This window comes from Leptonychotes weddellii, chromosome X, assembly GCF_054177405.1.
Source record: "Leptonychotes weddellii isolate Sample4059 chromosome X, ASM5417740v2, whole genome shotgun sequence".
NCBI classification, from domain to species: Eukaryota; Metazoa; Chordata; class Mammalia; order Carnivora; family Phocidae; genus Leptonychotes; species Leptonychotes weddellii.
Genome location: NC_138385.1, coordinates 74,611,982 through 74,633,750, shown reverse-complemented (window position 1 = coordinate 74,633,750; position 21,769 = coordinate 74,611,982). Strand labels below are relative to the sequence as shown.

At 39.7% G+C, this 21,769-nt stretch overlaps 2 protein-coding genes across 2 annotated transcripts in view; one reads left to right on the top strand and one right to left on the bottom strand.

Annotated features, from left to right (window-relative positions):
• Positions 1–21,769, bottom strand: part of CASK (calcium/calmodulin dependent serine protein kinase) — a 327,853-nt gene that overhangs the window by 129,140 nt on the left and 176,944 nt on the right. The window lies entirely within an intron of this gene.
• GPR34 (G protein-coupled receptor 34) lies at positions 9,472–15,573 on the top strand. The gene is made up of 3 exons (XM_006745280.3): positions 9,472–9,553; positions 10,206–10,294; positions 13,827–15,573. The coding sequence occupies exon 3, from the start codon at positions 13,906–13,908 to the stop codon at positions 15,040–15,042; it is 1,137 nt and encodes a 378-aa protein (XP_006745343.1). The 5' UTR covers positions 9,472–9,553; positions 10,206–10,294; positions 13,827–13,905; the 3' UTR covers positions 15,043–15,573.

The window sequence follows — 21,769 nt, the reverse complement described above, 5'->3', positions numbered from 1 at the left end:
GTTCTGAGCAACTGAATGAAAATGAAGATGCCATTTACTAAAACTGGGAACACAGAAGGAAGAGTTTATAAGAGGGATCAAGAATTTGGTTTTGTACAAATTGAGTGTGAGATCTTAAAAGATGGGAGAGGGAAGGCCGGAATTAGAGATATAAATTTGGGATCAAAAGCACAGTGTTTTTTTTTTTTTTAACGATTTTATTTATTTATTTGACACACAGAGACACACCAAGAGAGGGCACACAAGCAGGGGGAGTGGGAGAGGGAGAAGCAGACTCCCCATGGAGCAGGGAGCCCGATGTGGGCCTCGATCCCAGGACCCTGGGATCATGACCTGAGCCAAAGGCAGACGCTTAACGACTGAGCCACCCAGGCACCCCGCACACAGTGTTTATAGCCCCCGGACTGCCAGTAGGAAAGAGAAGGGGGTGGGGTGCCTGGGTGGCTCAGATGGTTAAGCGTCTGCCTTTGGCTCAGGTCATGATCTCTAGGTCCTGGGATCGAGCCCCACATCATGCTCCCGGCTCAGTGGGGAGTCTGCTTCTGCTTCTCCCTCTCCCTCTGCCTCTCTCCCCTGCTCATTCTCTGTCTCAAATGAATAAATTTTAAAAATCTTAGAAAAAAAAGATAAGAGGTCGGAGGAATGAGATTTGGTGCACAGCAATGTTTGAGGTCAGGAAGATGACAACAATCTAGCAAAGGAAGACTGCCTAGACAGTGAAGCAGGCGGGAAATCAGAGCAGTATGGTGTCCTGCAATGCTAGTGAGAGGCCATTTAAGATGAGAGCTGAGAACAGACCATTAGATCTGGCAACCTGGAAGTCCCTGGTGACCTGGATAAGAGGGGTTTTGGTGGGATGATATAGACAAAAATCTCCATTGGATCAGGTTCAAGAAAAATGGGAAGAGATGATATGGAGATAGTAAATTCAGGTATCTTTCAAAACCTTACTGTACTAGGAACAGAGAGATGGGAATGGAATGTAGCTAAAAGAGAATGAGAAGCCAAGGAAGTTTCCTTTTAAAAACTTTTTAGTATTTGCCATTAGAGAAAGCAGATTATTAAACTTCCATGTACCTTTTTAAAAAGATTTTATTTATTTATTTGAGAGAGAGAGCGAGAGAGAGCGTGTGCTCAGGCAGGGGAGCAGCAGCAGAGGGAGAGGAAGAAGGAGGCTTCCCGCTGAGCAGGGAGCCCAACGTGGGGCTCGATCCCAGAACCCTGGGATCATGACCTGAGCCGAAGGCAGCCGCTTAACCAACTGGGCCACCCAGGTGCCCCCACCCCCATCTCCCAGCTTTAACAGTTATTGACATTCTGCTATTCTTGTTTCGCCTATCCCCATTGTTTTTGTTGAAGTCTTTCTTTTTTTTTTTAAAGATTTTATTTATTTGAGAGAATGAGAGAGAGAGCACGAGAGGGGGGAGGGTCAGAGGGAGAAGCAGACTCCCCACTGAGCAGGGAGCCCAATACGGGACTCGATCCCGGGACTCCAGGATCATGACCTGAGCCGAAGGCAGTCGCTTAACCAACTGAGCCACCCAGGTGCCCCTTTGTTGAAGTCTTTTAAAACAAGTATCATTTCACCTTTTATTAGTTCAGTATTTCTAACAGATGACTTGAGAAAATAACCATATTATCACATCCAATACAATTAACAATTCTTAAATATCATCTAATACCAATCCACATTCAATTTCCTTGACTATCTCAAAGATTTTTTCTTTTTCTTTTTTTTACAGTTGGTTAGTTCAAAATGGTATTTAAGGTCCATACATTGCATTTGATGGTTATAGGTCTTACATCTCTCTGACTCTATACCATATCCTCCTCTTACCTTTTTAAAAAACATTCATGCCATTGATTCATTAAGATAGGAGGTGATTTCCCCTGTGGAATCACCTACAATCTGGACTTGGCTAACAGGACCTACATGGTGTCATTTAACATGTTCCTGTGTTTTCTGTAAATTGGTAGTTAGATCTAGAAGCTTGATTAGATTCACGTTCAATTTTAGTTTTTTTTACACTAATACTTTAGTTTTTTGTAACACATCAGGAAGAACATAATGTCTGGTTGTCCTACTTTTAGCAACAGGATTGGTCAGTGGGTTCAGGTATTGTCTGCCTTGATCCATTTTTACAAAGTTCACCATTGACATTTCTTTCATGATTTTTGGCAGCCAATGATGCCCAGCTCCATAATTAGGGGTTCCAAAATGGAGGTTTTCCCCAGTATTTTGTTATGAAGACTATCAAAAACAGAGAAAACTGAAAGAACTGTAAATAGCCACATACTCACCACATAGATTCTACAATGAACATTTTGCTACATTTGCTTTATCAAATATCTATCTATTCATCCCACTATCCAATCATCACTCCATCTTTTCACTGTAATTCAGTACATGTCATTAGAGTTTAATTTTTTTTTTTTTTTTTGAGAGAGCGAGCGTGCGTGCAGGGTGGGGACAGAGGGGCAGAGAAAGAATCTTAAGCAGACTCCACAAAGTGTGGAGCCTGATGTGGGACCCAATCTCACAACCCTGAAATCATGACCTGAGCCAAAATCAAGAGTCAGATGCTTAACCAGCTGAGCCACCCAGGCACCCCTTGAGTTTAATATTTAAAATTAAGTTTAAGGTAAAATTTATATGCTGTGAAATGCACAAATCTTAAGAGTACCATTGGAGAGTTTTGACAGCTTGCATAGAACTGTGTAACCTGTATCCCTATCAACATGTTTTCATTCCAAAAACCTCCTTCATCCTCTCACCACTCAATCTCTGCTGCTACACCCCCAGTGCAAATGACTATTCTGATATTTTTTAGAATAAGCAAGTATTGCTTATTCTGAAAAAAAAAAAAAAGTTTGTTTTGCTTATACCAGAACTGCATATACACAAAGCCATATAGTATGTACTCTTTTATGTAAGGCTTCTCTCACTCAGCATGTTTCTGAGATTCATCCATTTTGTTGTGATCAGTGGTTCATTTGTTTTATTGCTAAGTAAATATTCCCTTGTATGAATATACCACAGTTTGTCCATTCTCCTACTGAGGGACATTTGGGCTGTGTCTAGTTTGGGGATATTATGAATAAAGCTGCTATGAGCGATTTCCAGAATAACAAGTTGGTTGCCAGGCAACCTGCAAAGGTGATCAATGAAGGGTTTTTGGGTATTATTGTGAATTTATAGGTTTTTTTTTTTTTTTTTAAAGATTTTATTTATTTATCTGACAGATAGAGAGACAGCGAGAGAGGAAACACAAGCAGGAGGAGTGGGAGAGGGAGAAGCAGGCCTCCCGCTGAGCAGGGAGCCCGATGCGGGGCTCGATCCCATGACCCTGGGATCATGACCTGAGCCGAAGGCAGACGCCCAACGACTGAGCCACCCAGGCGCCCCTATAGGTTTTTTTTTTTTATTTAAAGATTTTTATTTATTTATTTGACAGAGAGAGCCACAGCGAGAAAGGGAACACAAGCAGGGGGAGGGGGAGAGGGAGAAGCAGGCTTCCCGCGGAGCAGGGAGCCCAATGCAGGGCTCGATCCCAGGACCCTGGGATCATGACCCGAGTCGAAGGCAGATGCTTAACAACTGAGCCACCCAGGCGCCCCGTGAATTTATAGGTTTTTATATATTTGATACATTTAAACCAGTTACAGTCATTATTCATTTTGATGCTCAAATTATCCCGTTTTTTTAGCCAGCAGGAGCTCTTTTAAGTCAGCTCTTATGCCCTTTTGTAAGACTCTAAAGTCTGGTAAGTTCCTCGCTTTCAGGCAGAAGATGTCTGAGGTTTGTCTTGTCCATTTCTTGCCCCAGATCTGGAACCAACCATTTCTCCAAGGAGTCCCATTTCTGTTTAGTGGGAAATGGTACTTAAATTCACAATATGGGTATTTGGTATATTATTATTACTGGGTTATCCCTGCTTTGACTTTTCAATGGACAGTGCTAAAAAATATGTACTTTTTGGAAGGAGAAAAATAAATCAATTCCTACTGATATATAGGTTTTTTTTTTACATAGAGTTTTTACTTGACTTCTTTGATTTTGTCAAGTAATGTTGGTACCTAATGACATTAACACAATTACTCATTTGCTTTATCCCCTAGGGTGTGTGTATAAAAGTACACATTACCAGTAACAACAAAACCACCGTATGCTGTTTAAGATTTTTTTGTGGTTCTTTTTGTCCTTATGATATATCCTACCAGGGATGTCCAGTCAAATTTTCGCTATTGAATAAAGTAAGAATTCATGAGTCCGTGCTGATATAAATAAATAAGTAAATAAACAGAGAGAAGGAAAAACTTTCATGTAAGTAGAAAATCAGTTAATAAATGTAGAAGAAATTCTGGCATTAGAAATCACTATTTGGCAGTTATCATCATGATAATGGATTCAAGTGAGAACCATCAAAAGGTAGTTACTAGTGGGTAAAAGTTTGAAGAGTGACAGATATTTGTATAATCTCAGAGTAGCTCCCCATAGGATACTTATTAATTACAAAAGGTAAAATAGTAATTTTCCAGAGGAGCAACGTGGCAGACACTCCTATAAAAGTTACTACTGCTAATAGTGGGACTAATTAAGAGTGTGTGCTTTCTTCACCGACAAGCACTCAGCAACACTCTGTGGTATTCGTGCCAAAGGACATAACTGCATCAAATCATGAGGAAACATCAGACCAACCCAAACTGAGGGGCATTCTAGAAAGTACCAGGCCCATGCCCATATTCTTCAAATACTGTTTCAGATGAAAGGGATCAAAGGAGACAGAAGAGACTGAACAGCTAAAATGCGATATATAATCTTGTTTTTATTTTTGCTATAAAAGGATATTATTAGGACACTTGATGAAACTGGGACGAGGTCTGTAGATTACATAAATTCCCTGATTTTGATTATTTTACTGTGGCTATTTAGAGAATTCCTTATTTTTAGGAACTATATAGATGGACAAAGAGAAGAGTGAAAAACTGAGAAAGATAAAACAAATGTACAAAAATATTAACATGGGGAATCTGAGTGAAAGGTGATGGGAATTCTTTGTATTACTATCAGAACTTTTCTCCAAGTCTAAAATATGTAAAAAAAACAAAACAAAACAAACAAACCCCAACCCCACCCTATTTTTATAAAAGATTTTATTTATTTAAAAGAGAGAGAGAGAGAGAAAGCATGAGTGGGGAGAAGGGTAGAGGGAGAGGGAAAGACTCTCAAGCAGACTCCCTGCTGAGTGCGGAGCCCAATGTGGGGCTCTATCTCACAACCATGAGATCATGACCTGAGGTGAAATCAAGAGTTGGATGTTAAACCAACTGAGCCACCCAGGCGCCCCCAAAACCACCCGATTTTAAAGTCATTTAAAAGAATTCTCGGAGTCCATAGTCTCTCATGGCTCGCTGAGAAACTGAGGGTTTTGCGGGGGGGTTGGCGGGATGGGTTAACCCGGTGATGGGTATTACGGAGGGCACACATTGCATGGAGCACTGGGTGTTATACGCAAACAATAAATCGTGGATCACTACATCAAAAACTAATGATGTACTGTATGGTGACTAACATAACACAATAAAAAAAAAATAAAAGAATTCTCCTTGTGGTTATGCTTTCAGTTTGTTACCCAGTGAGGCCAATTTGTTTGAATTAGATTTTGACTTGATTTGATGTTTTGATTATATAAAACATATACATGGGTGCCTGGGTGGCTCAGTCTGTTAAATGTCTGCCTTCGGCTCAGGTCATGATCCCGGGGTCCTGGGATCGAGCCTCACATCGGGCTCACTGCTCAGCAGGGAGTCTGCTTGTCCCTCTCCCTCTGCCCCTACCCACCACCCCCCGCCCCACTCATGCTCTGTCTCAAATAAATAAAATCTTTAAAAAAATAAAACATGTATATAATTCCAAAGTCAAAACTGTAAACAAATACCATTCAGAGAGGTCTAGCTTTTGTACCTTCTCCTTCCCCTTAATCTCTCCTTCCTCTTTTGTAAGTATTTGTATTATTTTTTGGTTTATCCTTCCATTGTTTCGTTATCTTTTATGAAAATAAGAAAATACCTATAAATATTCAAAAGTTTCACATAATAATATGATTGACGACTCCATAGCAGCATCTCAAGATTTTCAGGGAGATTTGTTTTTGTCTCTGAGAGAGAGACATTTGTGTGCTGATGGGAAAGACCCTGTGGAGAGGAATATACAGCTCCAGGGGAAAGAAGGGATGGGATATAATGTGCAGGTGGGGAGAGGGGTTGGCCCCAGCGACAGTGAAGAAGGCAGGGTCCAGGAGCACCTGTAGATGCAAGCAGATGGGGATGTAGGAATATGAGGAAGTTCTCTTCTGAGTACTTCTGTTTTCTATTTACACTGAAATAAAAGTGATCATCAGGCGGGAGTGGGGAAGGAGAGGGGGTTATTGGCAACTTGAGAAGTGTGAAGGTGTGAAAAAATATTTTCAAACAATGGGACAATGAATTGACTAAGGCAGTGGTTCTCAAACTTCAGCCTCAGAGTCACACAGATTTGCTGGCTTCCACCCCCAGAGTTTCTGATTCACAAGGTCTGGGATGAGGTCAAGAACATGCATTTCTAACAAGTTCTTGAGTGACGTTGATGTTACTGGGGGGAGCCATGCTTTGAGAACCAACAGACAAAGGAAATACAGCAGGACTGCTGGCAGCACAGAGGCCCACTTGAGGTTTGTGGTCATGAATGTGAAGTGAGAACAATCAACACGATTGGGTGTGTACCTAGTAGCCCTCATTTCAGCCAGCAGGGTTCAGGTCTGGAGCAGGTGGTGAGCTGAATTTAACCAGGGTTGGGATTCAGATAAAGAGAGGATGGTGATATCAGTAATAGATGGTGCCAGACAAACGTATCCATTTATTTATGCTTTTCTACTTCTATCTTTATATAAAGAACAAGCTAAGCTACCAATAAAGGAGGAAGAAGATACATGAGAATGAGCTAAGAACAGAAGAGACAGAAAGTAGAAAGCTCAGAATGAATCGGAAAAGGCTCATGGGAGGGAAGAACCAGAAAAAGATTACAGATCTTCCTCAATCTACAATGGGGTCATGTCCCGGTAAATCCACTGTAAGTTGAAAATACTGTAAGTTGAAAATGCACTTAATAGACCTAGCCTCCCGAATCTCGTAGCTTAGCCCAGCCTACCTTAAACATGCTCAGAACACTTACATTAGCCTCCGGTCAGGTAGACTCGTCTTACACAAAGCATATTTTATAATAAAATGCTAAGTATCTCAGGTAACTTATTGGATACTATACCCCAAGTGACAAAGAGAATGACTGCACGGGTACAGAGTGGTTATCCGTATAGTGCTTGCTGACGCTCGTGACGGCGTGGCTGACTGGGAGCTGTAGTTCACTGCCACTGCCCAGCCAACACGGGAGAGGATCGGGCCACATACTGCTTGCCTGGGAAAAGTCCAAAATTTGAAGTGCGGTTTCCACTGAATGCATATTGCTTCTACACTGTTGCAAAGTAAAAAAATCGGAAGTTGGGGACTGTATGTACTCAAATCTGGTCATAGTAGGGTCACCAGGGCACTGAAGATTAAAACAGAATTAGTATTTTGCAAATGGAGGCTAAGGTGTGGAAAAATAGCTAGTATAACATAAAAATATTTGTATTAGATTTAGTGAAACAGAATGCTAATAAATACCTATTTAGTTATATATAAAAAAACTCTGCCAGGATCACCAAAACGTATTTGCACAGCCATGTATATCACAGCATTAGTCACAACAATAGCCAAGAGGTGGAAGCAGCCCAAATGCCCACTGACAGATGAATGGAGAAAGAACATGTGATATATACACATACAATGAAACATTATGCAGCCTTAAAAAGAAGGAAGTCCTGTCACATGCTAGAACATGGGTGAACCTTGAGGATATTATGCTAAATGAAAAAAAGCCAGCCAGAAAAGGACAAGTACAGTATGATTCCACTCAAATGAATTATCTACAATAGCCCAAATCTTATAAAGTAGAAAGGTAATTGCCAAGGGGTAGGGAAAGGGAGTGTTCAGTGAGTGCAGAGTTTCAGTTCTGCATGATGAAAAAGTTCCAGAGATGTGCCGCACAAGAATAAAAATATACTTAATACTACTGAACTGTTTAAAAACTGTTAAGAAAGCAAGTTTAATATTATGGGGTTTTCTTTCTTTTTTCCTTTTTTTTTCCTCACACTGCGCACACACAAAATTCCTGCCAGACCAACACAGTAATCCCCTTCCTTTTCAGGGATTCTAAGGGGAAGAGCTACGAAATATTTTCATTCTAGCAATTTTAAAATATTCTGTCCCATGTGTCATATTCATAACAAACCAAAAGCTCTGGAGAATATGAGTTCAGGAGAGTAAATGTACCCAGAAATAATTAGAATGTTAGATAAAGCCCAATGAGTTAAATATTATTTAGGGTAAACAAAGCTGCAGGGTAACAATTATGGGGAGGATAAAAACTAATCTTTCATTTCAGATGACAACAAAAAAAGGGAAATGCCATGAAACTGCAGGGCCAGCAGTTACATAGATGGACAGACAGTCATTAAATACTGGACAAGGACCAAAATAAAAACTGTAGAATCCTTTATTTTTTTTTTAAGATTTTTAAATTTTATTTGACAGAGAGACAGAGAGAGAGCACAAGTAAGCAGAGAGGCAGGCAGAGGGAGAGGGAGAAGCAGGCTCTCCGCTGAGCAGGGAGCCCGACGTGGGGCTTGATCCCAGGACCCCAGGATCATGACCCGAGCCGAAGGCAGCCACTTAACCAACTGAGCCACCCAGGCGCCCCCCTTCATTATTTTCTTTAAAACAGAGATTTCAATTTACTTGCGAGAGTTTATCGTAGTGATAAAAAGGGGAGAATACCATCACAAATCTCATCTAGTCCTAAGAGTGTAACATTGTTTTAGAAAATACACCCAAGGTCTTAAAGGGATACATGAAAATCTACTAAAATAATGTACAGATCAAATAAAACTTAAAACTAAGGAATAAAATAATTCATTACTGATGTTAGTACAGTTCATTACAGGACTGCCATTTTATGTGAATAACTTAATTTCTAAAATGAATCCTGAAAGAAACAGATATTCAGTGCTTATTATGCCTTGTTTCTCAGGAAAAATAGAAAATGCATAATTCTGCTTAGAATTTATAAAACTTCTTTATTTGGGGGATAAGGGCAAACTTCCCACAACTGTGAAGGTGAAAGGTATTCATACAAAAGATAGAAATAATTTTCTAAAGTGAAGTGTTGACTGAGCTTACACATAAAATGGTTGCATGCTGGCGGGCTTTTGAACATTTTCACAAGGAATCGGACGGATGGCATATTGAAAAAAGAAAAGGGAAAAAAAAACTTATTACCACATGCAAATATAAAAAAAAAGACAACTTCAACCAATTGTACCACGACCGGATGGAGGAGCCCAGCTGACATACAAAGACTAGTCTCTGTGTTTAGGGAAGCTTGGGGTTCTGCTCCTTTTACTGCATGAGAGCCTGACCTGTGAGTACTCCTTGATTTCAACTCTATAAATGACCCATTATTTCAGTTAAAATTTGATTATCTGAATACTAAAAGTGAAACCTGCTTCATGGTGACCAGCAGTGCTTTGCTTTTTAGAGACCTGAGTAAACTGCTTGAATGATACCTCTCTGCCTTGATTTGACTTAAAATGAGGCTGTCTTCTTAGTTACTGGAAGTACTATAGGTCACTGTGGGTACTGAAGCTCATACTATCAATATTGTCACGTTGGTTATACTGTCTTTTGTATATTGCCATAAAGACTTGCAGAGCTACTTGAACCCATTAAGAGTTATGTTCATATGCAACAAATTTTATCTCCAATGTATTTTAAATGATCTATCACTTATTAACTTTATTGTTTTGCTGCCTCCCTATTTGCACCAGTTGTACTTTATTATATTGTTACTATTTTATGGTAATTGCCAGATGAACTAAATTTTAAGTTTGGTGTTTCAGAAGTAAGTAAGGTGAATGTTAGAAAAAAGAAAAAGCAAAATACGTGTTAGTTAATTCAACTGAAATTTTTTTAAATGTTTCTTTTAGACACAGTTAAGTTTTAACAAAACCTAATGAACTACTAATAGTATTATTTCCACAGTAACGTGCTTCCAATTTTTATTCTGTATGCAGCAATTAATGCAATTTTTGAAGCATGGCCTGAAAGACTCGGTCACCAGCAAGTCAAATTACAGGGAAAGATTGCTGCCATTGCCAAATAGGTATGTATTTTCACAAAGCAATGAGATGTTTTCACAAACATACCCAGAGTGCATTTAAAAACCTTGGGCTCTTTGGAGGCCACAGCAGAAAGTACTGGGCGCTGCCCTCCAGTACAGCAGCTCCGACATGAGCCAGTTGAAAACTGTTGGCCGGGGGGTGGTGGTGCTGGGTACAGCGCAGCACTAACACAGGGGGACAAACTTCTTAAAATTGCTGGTGTGAGGGGCACCTGGCTGGCTCAGTCGGTAGAGCATGTGACTCTTGATCTCGAGGTTGTGAGTTTGAGCCCCACATTGAGCGTAGATTACTTCAAAATAAAATCTTTTAAAAAATCGCTAAAAAAAAAAATCGCTAATGTGGATAATGTTAAAGGAATCATGTCTAAATACTGCTGACATAACTCAGCATTAAAAAAGAAAATGCTGATCCTATGTGATTAGGAGTGAGGTTTAGCGAAAAGGATCATGGACCCTAAAACCTAGGCAGATCTGAGTTCCAGCTTGGGTACTGCCATTTAAGAGCTGTATGGTCATGGGTAAAGTTCACAACCTCTTGATCCCTCACTACCTCTTTTGTAATACCTACCTCACAAGGTTACAATAAGGATTATGCAAATGAAGTAATATAAATGTGCCTGGTACACTGCAGCTGCTAAATAAGTATTAGTTAATGGTCCAGCCATCTAGCTCAAGGGTTCAATTCTCGCTGCATATTAGAATCTCCTGAGGAGCTTTTAAAGGAAACCTTTGCCTGGAGCCCACTCCAGACCAATTAAATCAGAAGATCTGGGGTTGGAGCCAGGCACTGGTATCCTTAAAAAGCCCTCAAAAGGATTCTAATATGCAGCCCAGATTGAGAGGCAGCGAGAATCTTTTCTACAAAGCACCCAATCAGTGGTAGTCTTGAGATCTCTGGTGCTAAGACCCCTACCGCCTCCCAAGATAGACGGTTTCATTCTAGAACATTTCCTTAACAGGAGGCAGCATCTGTCTCTGCAGTTTCTATTACTAGTCTTTGTACTGCTTTCTGAAAACACGGATCACAGGGTGAAATCCATCTCCAGGGTGAGGTGCTTGTTTCCTTCAGCTTGCTCCTATGACATGATTTGGGCTTTTGTCCCCTTTTGTTCTGTGGCAGTTTCCAAGTGTGCTGCTGGGATGAAACACTGCATTCCAGGTGAGGCCCTCCCAGCTGGCAGTAACACCCTTCAGATGAGGAGTAATGGTCTTCATTTAAGACACTCCCTATCTATGAATTTAACCAAAGAAGGGGGTTAGTTTTTGCTGCAGCTGCAGCGCGCTACCGACACAGCAACCACAGTCCATTGCAATTTCGTTTCTTACTGCAGCTAAAGCCCTTCCTGTACTTGAACTGCTGATTTTGAGATCCGCATGTAGAACTTCACCTACTCTTCTACTGATTTCCCTCTTTCATTCAGTAATATTCACTGGGCTGAGCACTTGGTACACAGAGGCAAACGAAAAGGACTTGGTTCCTAACCCTAACGGAGTTTAAAATACAGCACGGGAGAAGGGGAAAAAAAAAAAGAACCACTTACAGAGGAGTCCTCGCAGTCGTTTTGGCTATCTGAGCTCTCAAAATCCTATCACTTGCCATCAAGTTCCCTTTCATCGGGGGCTATGAGAGGTTTCTACCTGAGCTTCTGCAAGCTCCCCACTCAACCACACAAGGCAGATCCCTCCTTCAGGCACCCTTTTCCTCTTCCTGGTAATCTAGATCGCATTTATCAGCTTCATTTTTTGGCAGCCTGCCTTTCTTCCTAGATGGCCCTTTCCTTTTAGAAACTCAGATCACCAGAAGCATGGCTGTAAATTTCTATAAATGTTGTCGACATCGGTCTTCCTGCAGTTGAGACACAGGACAGACTAGACTTGGTCCTCCTGCCTCCCTTCCTCCAAGGACCTGAACTCTGCAGACAGGCTCTTACCAGGGATTACATAACTTCCTCTTCACCAGTTGGTTCCTCTTTCCTGGAATCAATTTTCCCCTTTTGACAACATTTTAAACTGGAATTTTACCCTCAGTGACATAGTTTCTTCTTGATCAAATTATAGATAGAATATTAAGAAAGGCTAAGTTCTTCCAAATGTTTTTTCTCTGTGTACCATGCCACATCAAGAAGTTACTATAATTCAAATCCACTTTACATTATAGCATTCAGAATTTGAATGCACATGCCTACAAAAACGTTCACTGAAAGCAGGATCTTGGTCTTGTTCACCTTTGTTTTCCATGTAGTATTTAGCCAGGTGTGAAATATTTACTAAAATGAAATTAGTCCAAAGGTTTTTTTTTTTTTTTTTAAAGCTAATTTTCATGGAGCACTTTTACGTGCTAGGGTTAAGTTCTTCATACCCGTTGTGCATTCCTACAGATAAGAAAACTGAGGTTTAGAAAAGATTAATTGGTTTGATCAAGGTCACAGAGTTAGTTAGGTCTGATTTTGGTAACCTTGCTCTGAACATCTTTACGTTACTTCTGCTAAGATGCTGCTGTAGAGAAAAGGGGCAGTCGCTCTAAGAAAGGAAAGGGATGAGACCTCCTGGAACCTTCTCTCCATGTCTTCTAGCTCCTTATGATGGCCTCCCAGGCTGAGTTCTTCATAGCAATCAATGCCCAGGAAAGGGCCAAGAACAGGTAGCATTAACATTCTCTGCTGCCACAAACAAGTGGAATCCACACTCTATCTCTTATAAGGTTCCAGCAACAGTTGCAAATTACCTAACCCAGGGCATAGTAAGCTGCAGTTAGTTATTTCAAAATCCTGGAATGCACATCCTGTTTTCCATCTAACTATCACTCTAGGTTTCTAGGTCAGGAGACTGCCTGGCCTAATTGGTGGCCGTTGCCACCTGACTTGGTTTTGTTCGGCTACTTTGCTCTCCTGTTGCAGTGTTAGAATAGTCTGCTTAAGGAGGCAGGTGCTCTGCTCTTTTGGTCTTTGTCTGCCTGCCCTGTAGGCAAATGATTTTAATACACCCAACTCGGTCTTAGGTTGCAAAGGAAGACACTGAGGACTCTCTCCTCTATTCCCACCATGGAATACTGCCACAGTTTATCTGTCCTAGGCTGTGTGGTAGCCCTTGTCAAAATGAATGATTGCCATATCCAAGGGAAGGCGTCAAGGCAGGAAGCTGGGCAGGGGTCAGCAGTGGGCCCAGCTCACTCATGGCTGTAACTACCTTTAGGGAAATTGACTCTTATCTTTGAGCAGTGTGAGCTGTCATTTCTCTTCACCTCCGTCTCTATTCCTATAACAAACTCCCTATGGAAGTTTAAATAAAACAAACCTTGAACGTATACCGCAGCCATAGGAAAGGTTAGAGCACGACATTCCCTAAGGCTCTACTACATTTACTGCTTGTTTGGTGATACTGTAATGCTGCTATATACCTAGTGTAGATGGTTAAAGTTTCTCACGTCTAAAAATGAATGATTTATTATTTGGGCTTCGAGTTATAGTGACTGTTATTAAAATGGCAAATGACTCGATGTTGCATTCTGTTGTAGGAAAAATCTGAAGACATAAAAGTTACACACAAGGAACATGTCATTTAGCGCCTCCGCTTTTTGATCCCTACACCGGACAATGAGAGGTCACATGGTAACAATGCTGAATGCTACAGCCCGCAGCTGGCCTTCCTCCTCCCAGAAATGCAGCTTTATGGCTAATCGCAGCAACCAATTGCTGAACCTCTCAGGAGACCCAAATACTACTACTGCCTGTTCCATGGATGAGAAACTACTTTCTAGCCTGTTAACAATATCCTACTCTGTTATTTTCATCGTGGGACTGTTTGGAAACATAATTGCCCTCTATGTATTTCTGGGTATCCACCGCAAAAGAAATTCCATACAGATTTACCTACTGAATGTAGCCATTGCAGATCTCTTACTGATCTTCTGCCTGCCTTTCCGAATAATGTATCACATTAACGGGAACCAGTGGACACTCGGTGTGATCCTTTGCAAGGTTGTGGGAACACTATTTTATATGAACATGTACATTAGCATTATTTTGCTTGGATTTATCAGTTTGGATCGCTACATAAAAATTAATCGGTCTATACAACAACGGAGGGCAGTAACAACCAAACAAAGTGTTTACGTTTGCTGTACAGTATGGACAGTTGCTCTTGCTGGATTTTTAACTATGATTACTTTAACCCTTAAGAAAGGAGATCATAATTCCACAGTGTGTTTCCATTATAGAGAGAAACATAATGCCAAAGGAGAAGCAATTTTTAACTACGTTCTTGTGGTAATGTTCTGGCTAATTTTCTTACTAATAATCCTTTCATATATTAAGATCGGCAAGAATCTACTGAGGATTTCCAAAAGGAGGTCAAAATTTCCCAACTCTGGTAAATATGCCAAAACAGCCCGAAATTCCTTTATCGTACTTATCATTTTTACTGTATGTTTTGTTCCCTATCATGCCTTCCGATTTGTCTATATATCTTCACAGCTAAATAGGCCGTCTTGCTATTGGAAGGAAATCATTCACAAAACCAATGAGATCATGTTGGTTTTCTCATCTTTCAATAGCTGCTTAGATCCAGTCATGTATTTCCTGATGTCCAGTAACATCCGCAAAATAATGTGCCAACTTCTTTCTAGACGATTTCAAGGGGAAGCGAGCAGAAGTGAAAGCACTTCAGAATTTAAACCAGGATACTCCCTGCATGATACATCTGCTGCAGCTAAAATTCAGTCTACTTCTTAAAGCACTTGCAGTAAACACATTAAAAAGGATGAAAAAATACAACCTCTAAATTCCTTAAAGAACTAAAAATTATGAAACAAAGTTCTAGCATTTGCAAAGCTCAGATCTGCTCAAAGCTCTTTGCTTACTTGTGATATTTCATTTGCTTAGTTGTAAGCTATTTCAAGGGAAAGAAAAGCTTATACTTATCACTAGATTTTAAATCTGTATGTAAAGTCTTTTCAAACTATGCTGTTAAGCGAACACTCTTAAAATAGATTATAAAGTTAACTGAAATTTATGGTTTTAACAACAGAATAATTAAAATGGCATGGTTTCTCAAGTCACTAACGTAGTTACTCAAAATCAAGCACTTAATACTAATTTAAAGTGCATTTAAAAGTAAGTTAAATGATTGGCGGACTAACAAAAATGTCAGAAAATGCATGTTCTTTCTCATTTAAAGAGCCTGTATAATTTGCTACTGTATTCATTTATGCCTAAATCTTTATAACAGATGAAATAATAAATTCTAATTATAAAATGAAATCACCCATTATCTATCACTCTTTAGATCAAATAGAAAGAATTTAAATACTGTACAGTAAAAATCAAACAACAGATGAGCTAAGAATTTGATAGCCTAGCAATAAGGACTTGAACCCACACCTTACTTAAAACAGATTTATAAGCGACTCAGCCATCTTGGACCATGCTTTGATAGAGTAAAATTGAAAATAGGCACACCCTATGATCCACCAAGTCTGATACTAGGTACATATCTGACAGAACCACTCAAACATGTTTACAAGAAAACTTATACATAATGATGCTCAGTGAACTGCTGGTTCATGATATCAAACAACTGGAAACAACCTAAGTTGGGTATCCATCAGTAAAGGCATGGAGAAATAAACTGTTCACAAAATGGAGTATTACACTGTGCTTCAATGAAATGAACTACACCTGCATGCATCAACATGGAGAATTATCAAAAACAATGTTGAATAGAAAAATACCCCCCAAAACCCAACTGCAAAAAGGTATACACCATGTGAAATCATTTATGTAAAATACAAAAACACATGAAATACCATATTCTTTATGGATCTATAGATATGCAATAAAAGTATATAATGTGCATAATATCCACAGCATAACACACCAACTTAAAGTTAATGGTTACAGCTGGAGAGATTTGAAGCAAACATGGCAAAATGTTAATGTCTGTTAAACCTGTGTGACAGTACTTGGGTATTTGCTTTATTATTTTTGGTATATTGCTGAGTGTTCGAAATATTTTATAATAAAGAAAACTTACAGATTAGAATTAAAGGGAGCAAATTCTGAAATTTTCATGTATGCTCAAAATTAATTGGAGAGTAAGCTCTAAGAGAAAGGGCTCTTATTTAGCAAGGGCTCCTGGGAACTTAGTGTGTTGCAAGGCACACAGGTGACCAATAGGTATCTGCTGAATAATTGAATGAGTGAACGAATGAGCAGATGAGTGAGACAGGGAGGGAGGGAGGGGGTGCTTAACAGAATTGAAAAACTGGGTGTATTTTATTTTTTCCTAGTCAATGTATCTTGATATAGCTGCATAGGACATCATATGATTGTAATCAGGAGATGTAATACGGCAACTGTTCTTAAAACTTTGTCCAGCATTTATTCAGTTTTTTGGTCACACAGAGAACCAGAATGCCATTGAGTAAATATGTAAAAGCTATTATGACAAAGTCCAAGGATCCATTCATAAGTTTGTCACAGAGTAGGAGAATTTCTTATAGTTAGAATAATTCTTCAAACTTCAGGTGGGCCAATGGCTGGGGAATCAATGTTAAAGAGTATGAAGAATTTTGTTAGGGTTAAATTTATTTTAATGAGATTTGGCTTGTATACAATTAGTGCGCAGCCGTATATTAGTAAGTGCATGCTATTGATGGAATAAAGACCAGGTCAAAGCAGAATTATATTAAAAAAAAACCAAGAATCATGTGAGGATAAAAATGGAAATCTGCAGAAAAATTAGCAGCTCAGAAAAAATTTATATTACTTTGCACTGACAATGTTAGCAAATACCACCAAACTGAAATTTGGCATTTCTGTTTGTATGGTTTTAAAATATAACCATACTAAATTTTCCCTCATGTTCTCAAAGGAAAAAAAATTTTTTTTTACATTACTGGTAAGCATTTTATATCCCTACATGTCTCTACTATAAACATAACAGCCTGAATGGTTAAATTACATTGCGTGTGTGCACATGAGTGGGGGAGGGGCAGAGGGAGAGGGAAAGAATTCTCAAGCCACGGAACCTGACACAGGCAGATCCCACGATCCTGAGATCATGATCTGAGTGGAAATCAAGAGTCAGACGCTTGGGATGCCTAGATGGCTCAGTCAGTTGGGCGTCTGCCTTTGGTGTAGGTCATGATCCCGGGGTCCTGGGATCGAGTCCTGCATCGGGCTCCCTGCTCAGTGGGGAGCCTGCTTCTCTCTCTGCCTGCCATTCTCCCTGCTTGTGCTTTATCTCTCTCTGACAAATAAATAAAATCTTAAAAAAAAAAAAAAAAGAGATGCTTAACTGACTGAGCCACCCAGGTGCCCCACACAATGGCATTCTTTTAAAAAAAAAAATTAAAAAGCACATTGAGTTAATTCTTGGTATAATATTTGTGGTAAAATAAATTTTGATAAAAGTCAATCTGAGCTTAAGTTTATAATGGATTTTGTTTATTGACAGAAGTTTCACTAATAACATGTCTTAGAGTAACCTGAATCCTGCAAATGTTTGTAAATTTTTAACATGCTACGGACTTACTGAATTTAAGCCTATTTGTTATATATAATCTTTTATTTCTTACTGAGCGTTAGTGTTTGCAAGCAGGAAACACTTGTCCCTACATCCCCCAACCCAACGTTTAGTTCTAGAAGCACGCAGAAAAAGGAAATTCCCAAGTATATACATATCCTCACCTTGCAAAAGATACTCAGAACAAGTTTCTAAATAGCATCTCACATATGCAAAACTAAACAAGGGCAAAATTAACTGCCTGGCTGCCAGACTGAGACCCAATGCTGAGTATTGCTGTTCATTTTGGAAAAGTATTCGGTGCAGAGCTGGGTTTGATGACGGTTAACTTTCTAGGATCAGGTCAACAGAAAAAGGAAATTTTGTTCAAGTACAGAAGGGTTTATTTTCAGTTTCTTTTTAAAATGGATTCTTCAGTCCTGCCAGTATAAAAGTAGAACTAATAAAATTACAACCCTTTGAATCAAAGCCTTACTGAAAGTTACCCACAAGAGAAAAACAGCATGAAATAGAGTTCTCCCAACAAGCAACCTAGATTTTGCAGAAACATATTAACAGGCTATTTTTTTAAGGTTTTTTTTAAAAAAGATTTTATTTATTTGTGTGTGTGTGTGAGAGAGAGAGAGAGGAGAGAGGACATGAGCAAGGAGGAGGGGCAGAGGGAGAGGGAGAAGCAGGCTCCCTGCTGAGCAGGGAGCCCGATGCGGGGCTCGATCCCAGGATCCTGAGATCATAACCTGAGCTGAAGGCAGATGTTGAACCAACTGAGCCATCCAGGTGCCCTAGGTTTTTGAAATATGAATGGAAACTTATTTTACCAGATATTAAAATATATTCTTTTTTTTTTTTTAAGATTTTATTTATTTATTTGGCAGAGAGAGAGAAAGCAAGAGAGGGAACACAAGCAGGGGGAGTGGGAAAGGGAGAAGCCGACTTCCCACTGAGCAGGGAGCCCGATGTGGGGCTCGATCCCAGGACCCTGAGATCATGACCTGAGCCGAAGGCAGTCGCTTAACCGACTGAGCCACCCAGGCGCCCCATTAAAATATATTCTTATCTTTCAATAAGGAGAACTCTGTGCAGCAGATACAAGGATAAGCTTATCACTGGAACAGAATACACATCTCTAAGCAGACCCTCAATGATACAGGAGAAGATAATATGACATAATTAATGTCTCTCAGCAGAGTAGGGGCAGGAACAATCAGAGGGAAACCTAAGGCTCTGTTACTCAAGATGTGCTAGAATCTTGCAAAATGGGGTTAAGTGGATTTTTGAAATCCTGAGTGTGACAAACTTCCCTCCCTTAGAAAGAACCACTACAAATAAAGGGAGACACATGAGAAGCATAGGGGAAGGAAGGGATGGATTAATAAAAAGTGCTGTGCTTATTAATCAAAAGTCAGTTTACAGCCTCACCTCATGTCACACACAAAACATTATGAAGTGGATTAGACTGTTAAATGTAAATAATGGAACCATGAAAAGATTTAAAAATAGGTGACTAACTCATCTGTGGATGGGAAAGAACTTCCTACTAATAAAACAATAGAAATAACTATAGGGAAAATGCATAGCTTATTTTTTTTTTTGTCAAAAACCACACACAAACATAAACGCAAAAGCACAGAGTGGGAAAAACATTCACAACAGACGTGACATCTACGAGGAGAGCCTTTTAGGTCAGGCACCAAGTCCAGATGCCATAACTTGCCAAGGCACTTCTATTTTTCATCAGAAGAAAGCATTCAAAACTCAGAATGTAATCTGAATTGTGTCATCTCAGATGAGATGGAAACCAAGGCACGCTCTCACGTTGGCTGAGGCCACGTCTTTTTTCAGTCTGGTTTGCAGATGAAGACAGGAGGGCTGGCTGGGGGGTGGTAACGACAGACTCAGAGCTGGAAAGGAAGTGCTAGGTTTGTCCTAAACTTCTGCTATGCCTCTTATTTCCCCCCTTTCAAGTTCACATGCAAGAAAATGAGAAGCAAAGTCAGAGATATTTATATTATAAATAGAGATGTTATATGTGCCTTTACACTGTTAGGCACTGGACACACATTATCATCACTTAATCTACACTGCAGTGGTGTAAGGAAAACTGCCTTTTACACAGGAGGGGATGTGAGTTAGACTCTGACTCCACAGACATTGTCTCCGCTAAGACAATGCTTTTTGTTTTCATTTCCTTCTGCCCAAGCCCAATGGTTAACTACTGAGATGTCTTTAAAAAAAAAAAAACAACTATGTATTTGGGACAAAAAATTCTGCTTATCACTCATCCAAACTGTGTGAGGTCAAAAAGCCAAAATCTTAAAGACTGGTTTTCTAGCTGTGGCACATTTGCACACTCCGGGAAAACTCTGCCTGAAACATGGACAGTAATCTTGTACAAAAGCCTACAGGCTGAATGGGGGAAAAATACAGTTTTAGAGCACCTCACCCTTATTAATTTTGCTTCTGGCCAAGGAAATGCATCAAGAACCATCCTAAGATGAGATTTGGAAGAAGTTTCTAATCTTAGTTTGAATATAGGTGTGGATGATACATAGAATCTCTTTTTGCTTTGGTAAGTCATACAGTTATTTCAGGATCCACAGTCAACTGTTACAGTTCTACTCTGGTGGGGTCATTCCATGTATCATCTTTTTTTAGTTCTAAAACATTTCAAACATCCAAAAGAGGGAAAACACAATACAGTAAGCAGCAAGCACCCATCACCCAAATTGAACAGATGTTAACACTTGGCCCTATTAGCTTAACTGTTCTCTTGTACCCAGACATAACCCCCAAAGCTAGCTTCACTAAAGCTCATCCTGAGGTATCCTCTTTCCCGAAGTTAGTAGTATCATTCTGATGTGCATTTTTATACTTTTATAACACAGGTATATATAACAATATGCATTAGTTTTTGTTTTTAAAACGGACACAAAGAGTATCTTACTACTACACCCTTTTGTAACTTTTTCACTCAATTTCTGTTTATGTTGATATATGTAGGTCTCATTCATTCATTGCACTGATAACACAGTGTTTCACTGTGGGAACAAACAATAGCTCAATTCTCCATTTCACTGACAGTGGGCCCTTGGGTGGTTTCCACTTTTTCTATTAGAAACCATGGTCTCTTGCACGCCCTGTGCACATGTGTGGAAATTCTCTGGTTGACACCTAGAAGTAGGACTGCTTGCTCATAAGGGTATGCGCATCTGCAATTGATTTCTGTTGTGACAAACCGCTCTCCAAAGTGATTTTACCAATTTATACACCTCTCCCACTAGTGAGAGACATGAGTCTAGTGAGACATGAGTTGTTTTCCAATACTTGGTTTTGTCATATTTACTAACTTTTGCCCATCTGGTAGGTGTGAATGGCATCTCCCTGTGGTTTTAATTTGTGCTTCCCTGATTACAACTGAAATGGAGCATCGGCTCATGTCTTGTACGCGGCACCCCCCCCCCCCCCGCCATTCAGGTTTCTTCTTGGGTAAATGGCCTGTTCATATCTGGGCCTCTCCCCGCTCCCCCCTTAATTAGTTGCCTCTCTTTTCGTTTCTTTCAAATTGTTGAAATGGCACGTATTCTGGATACTAATCTTTTGTTGTTTATATGGGTTGTTAATCACTTGTATCGGTGTGGGCCTTGCCTTCTCCTTTCCTTATGGTTTCTTTTGCCAGACACCACAAGGAAAGTAAGATGTTTTCTCTTTTGCTTGAAAGAAACTTTCTAATAAAAAAATCTAGATAAACCCTGGCCTTCTGATACACAGCTCTCAAAGACCACACTAAAGAATTTGCAGACAGAATTATGATTAGCTTGGCATTTCATAAGTGGAGTCCAGATGAGACACTCCCTGAGAACATAGAAATGTTTTCTTAGAGTTACACTACAAAATTCAAACATCTGAGTACAGATGTGCAAATGATTTGAAAGC

What these genes read in the sequence shown, in the direction of transcription:
- GPR34 (XM_006745280.3), top strand. Translation starts at nt 13,906, where the DNA reads ATGAGAGGTCACATGGTAACAATGCTGAATGCTACAGCCCGCAGCTGG.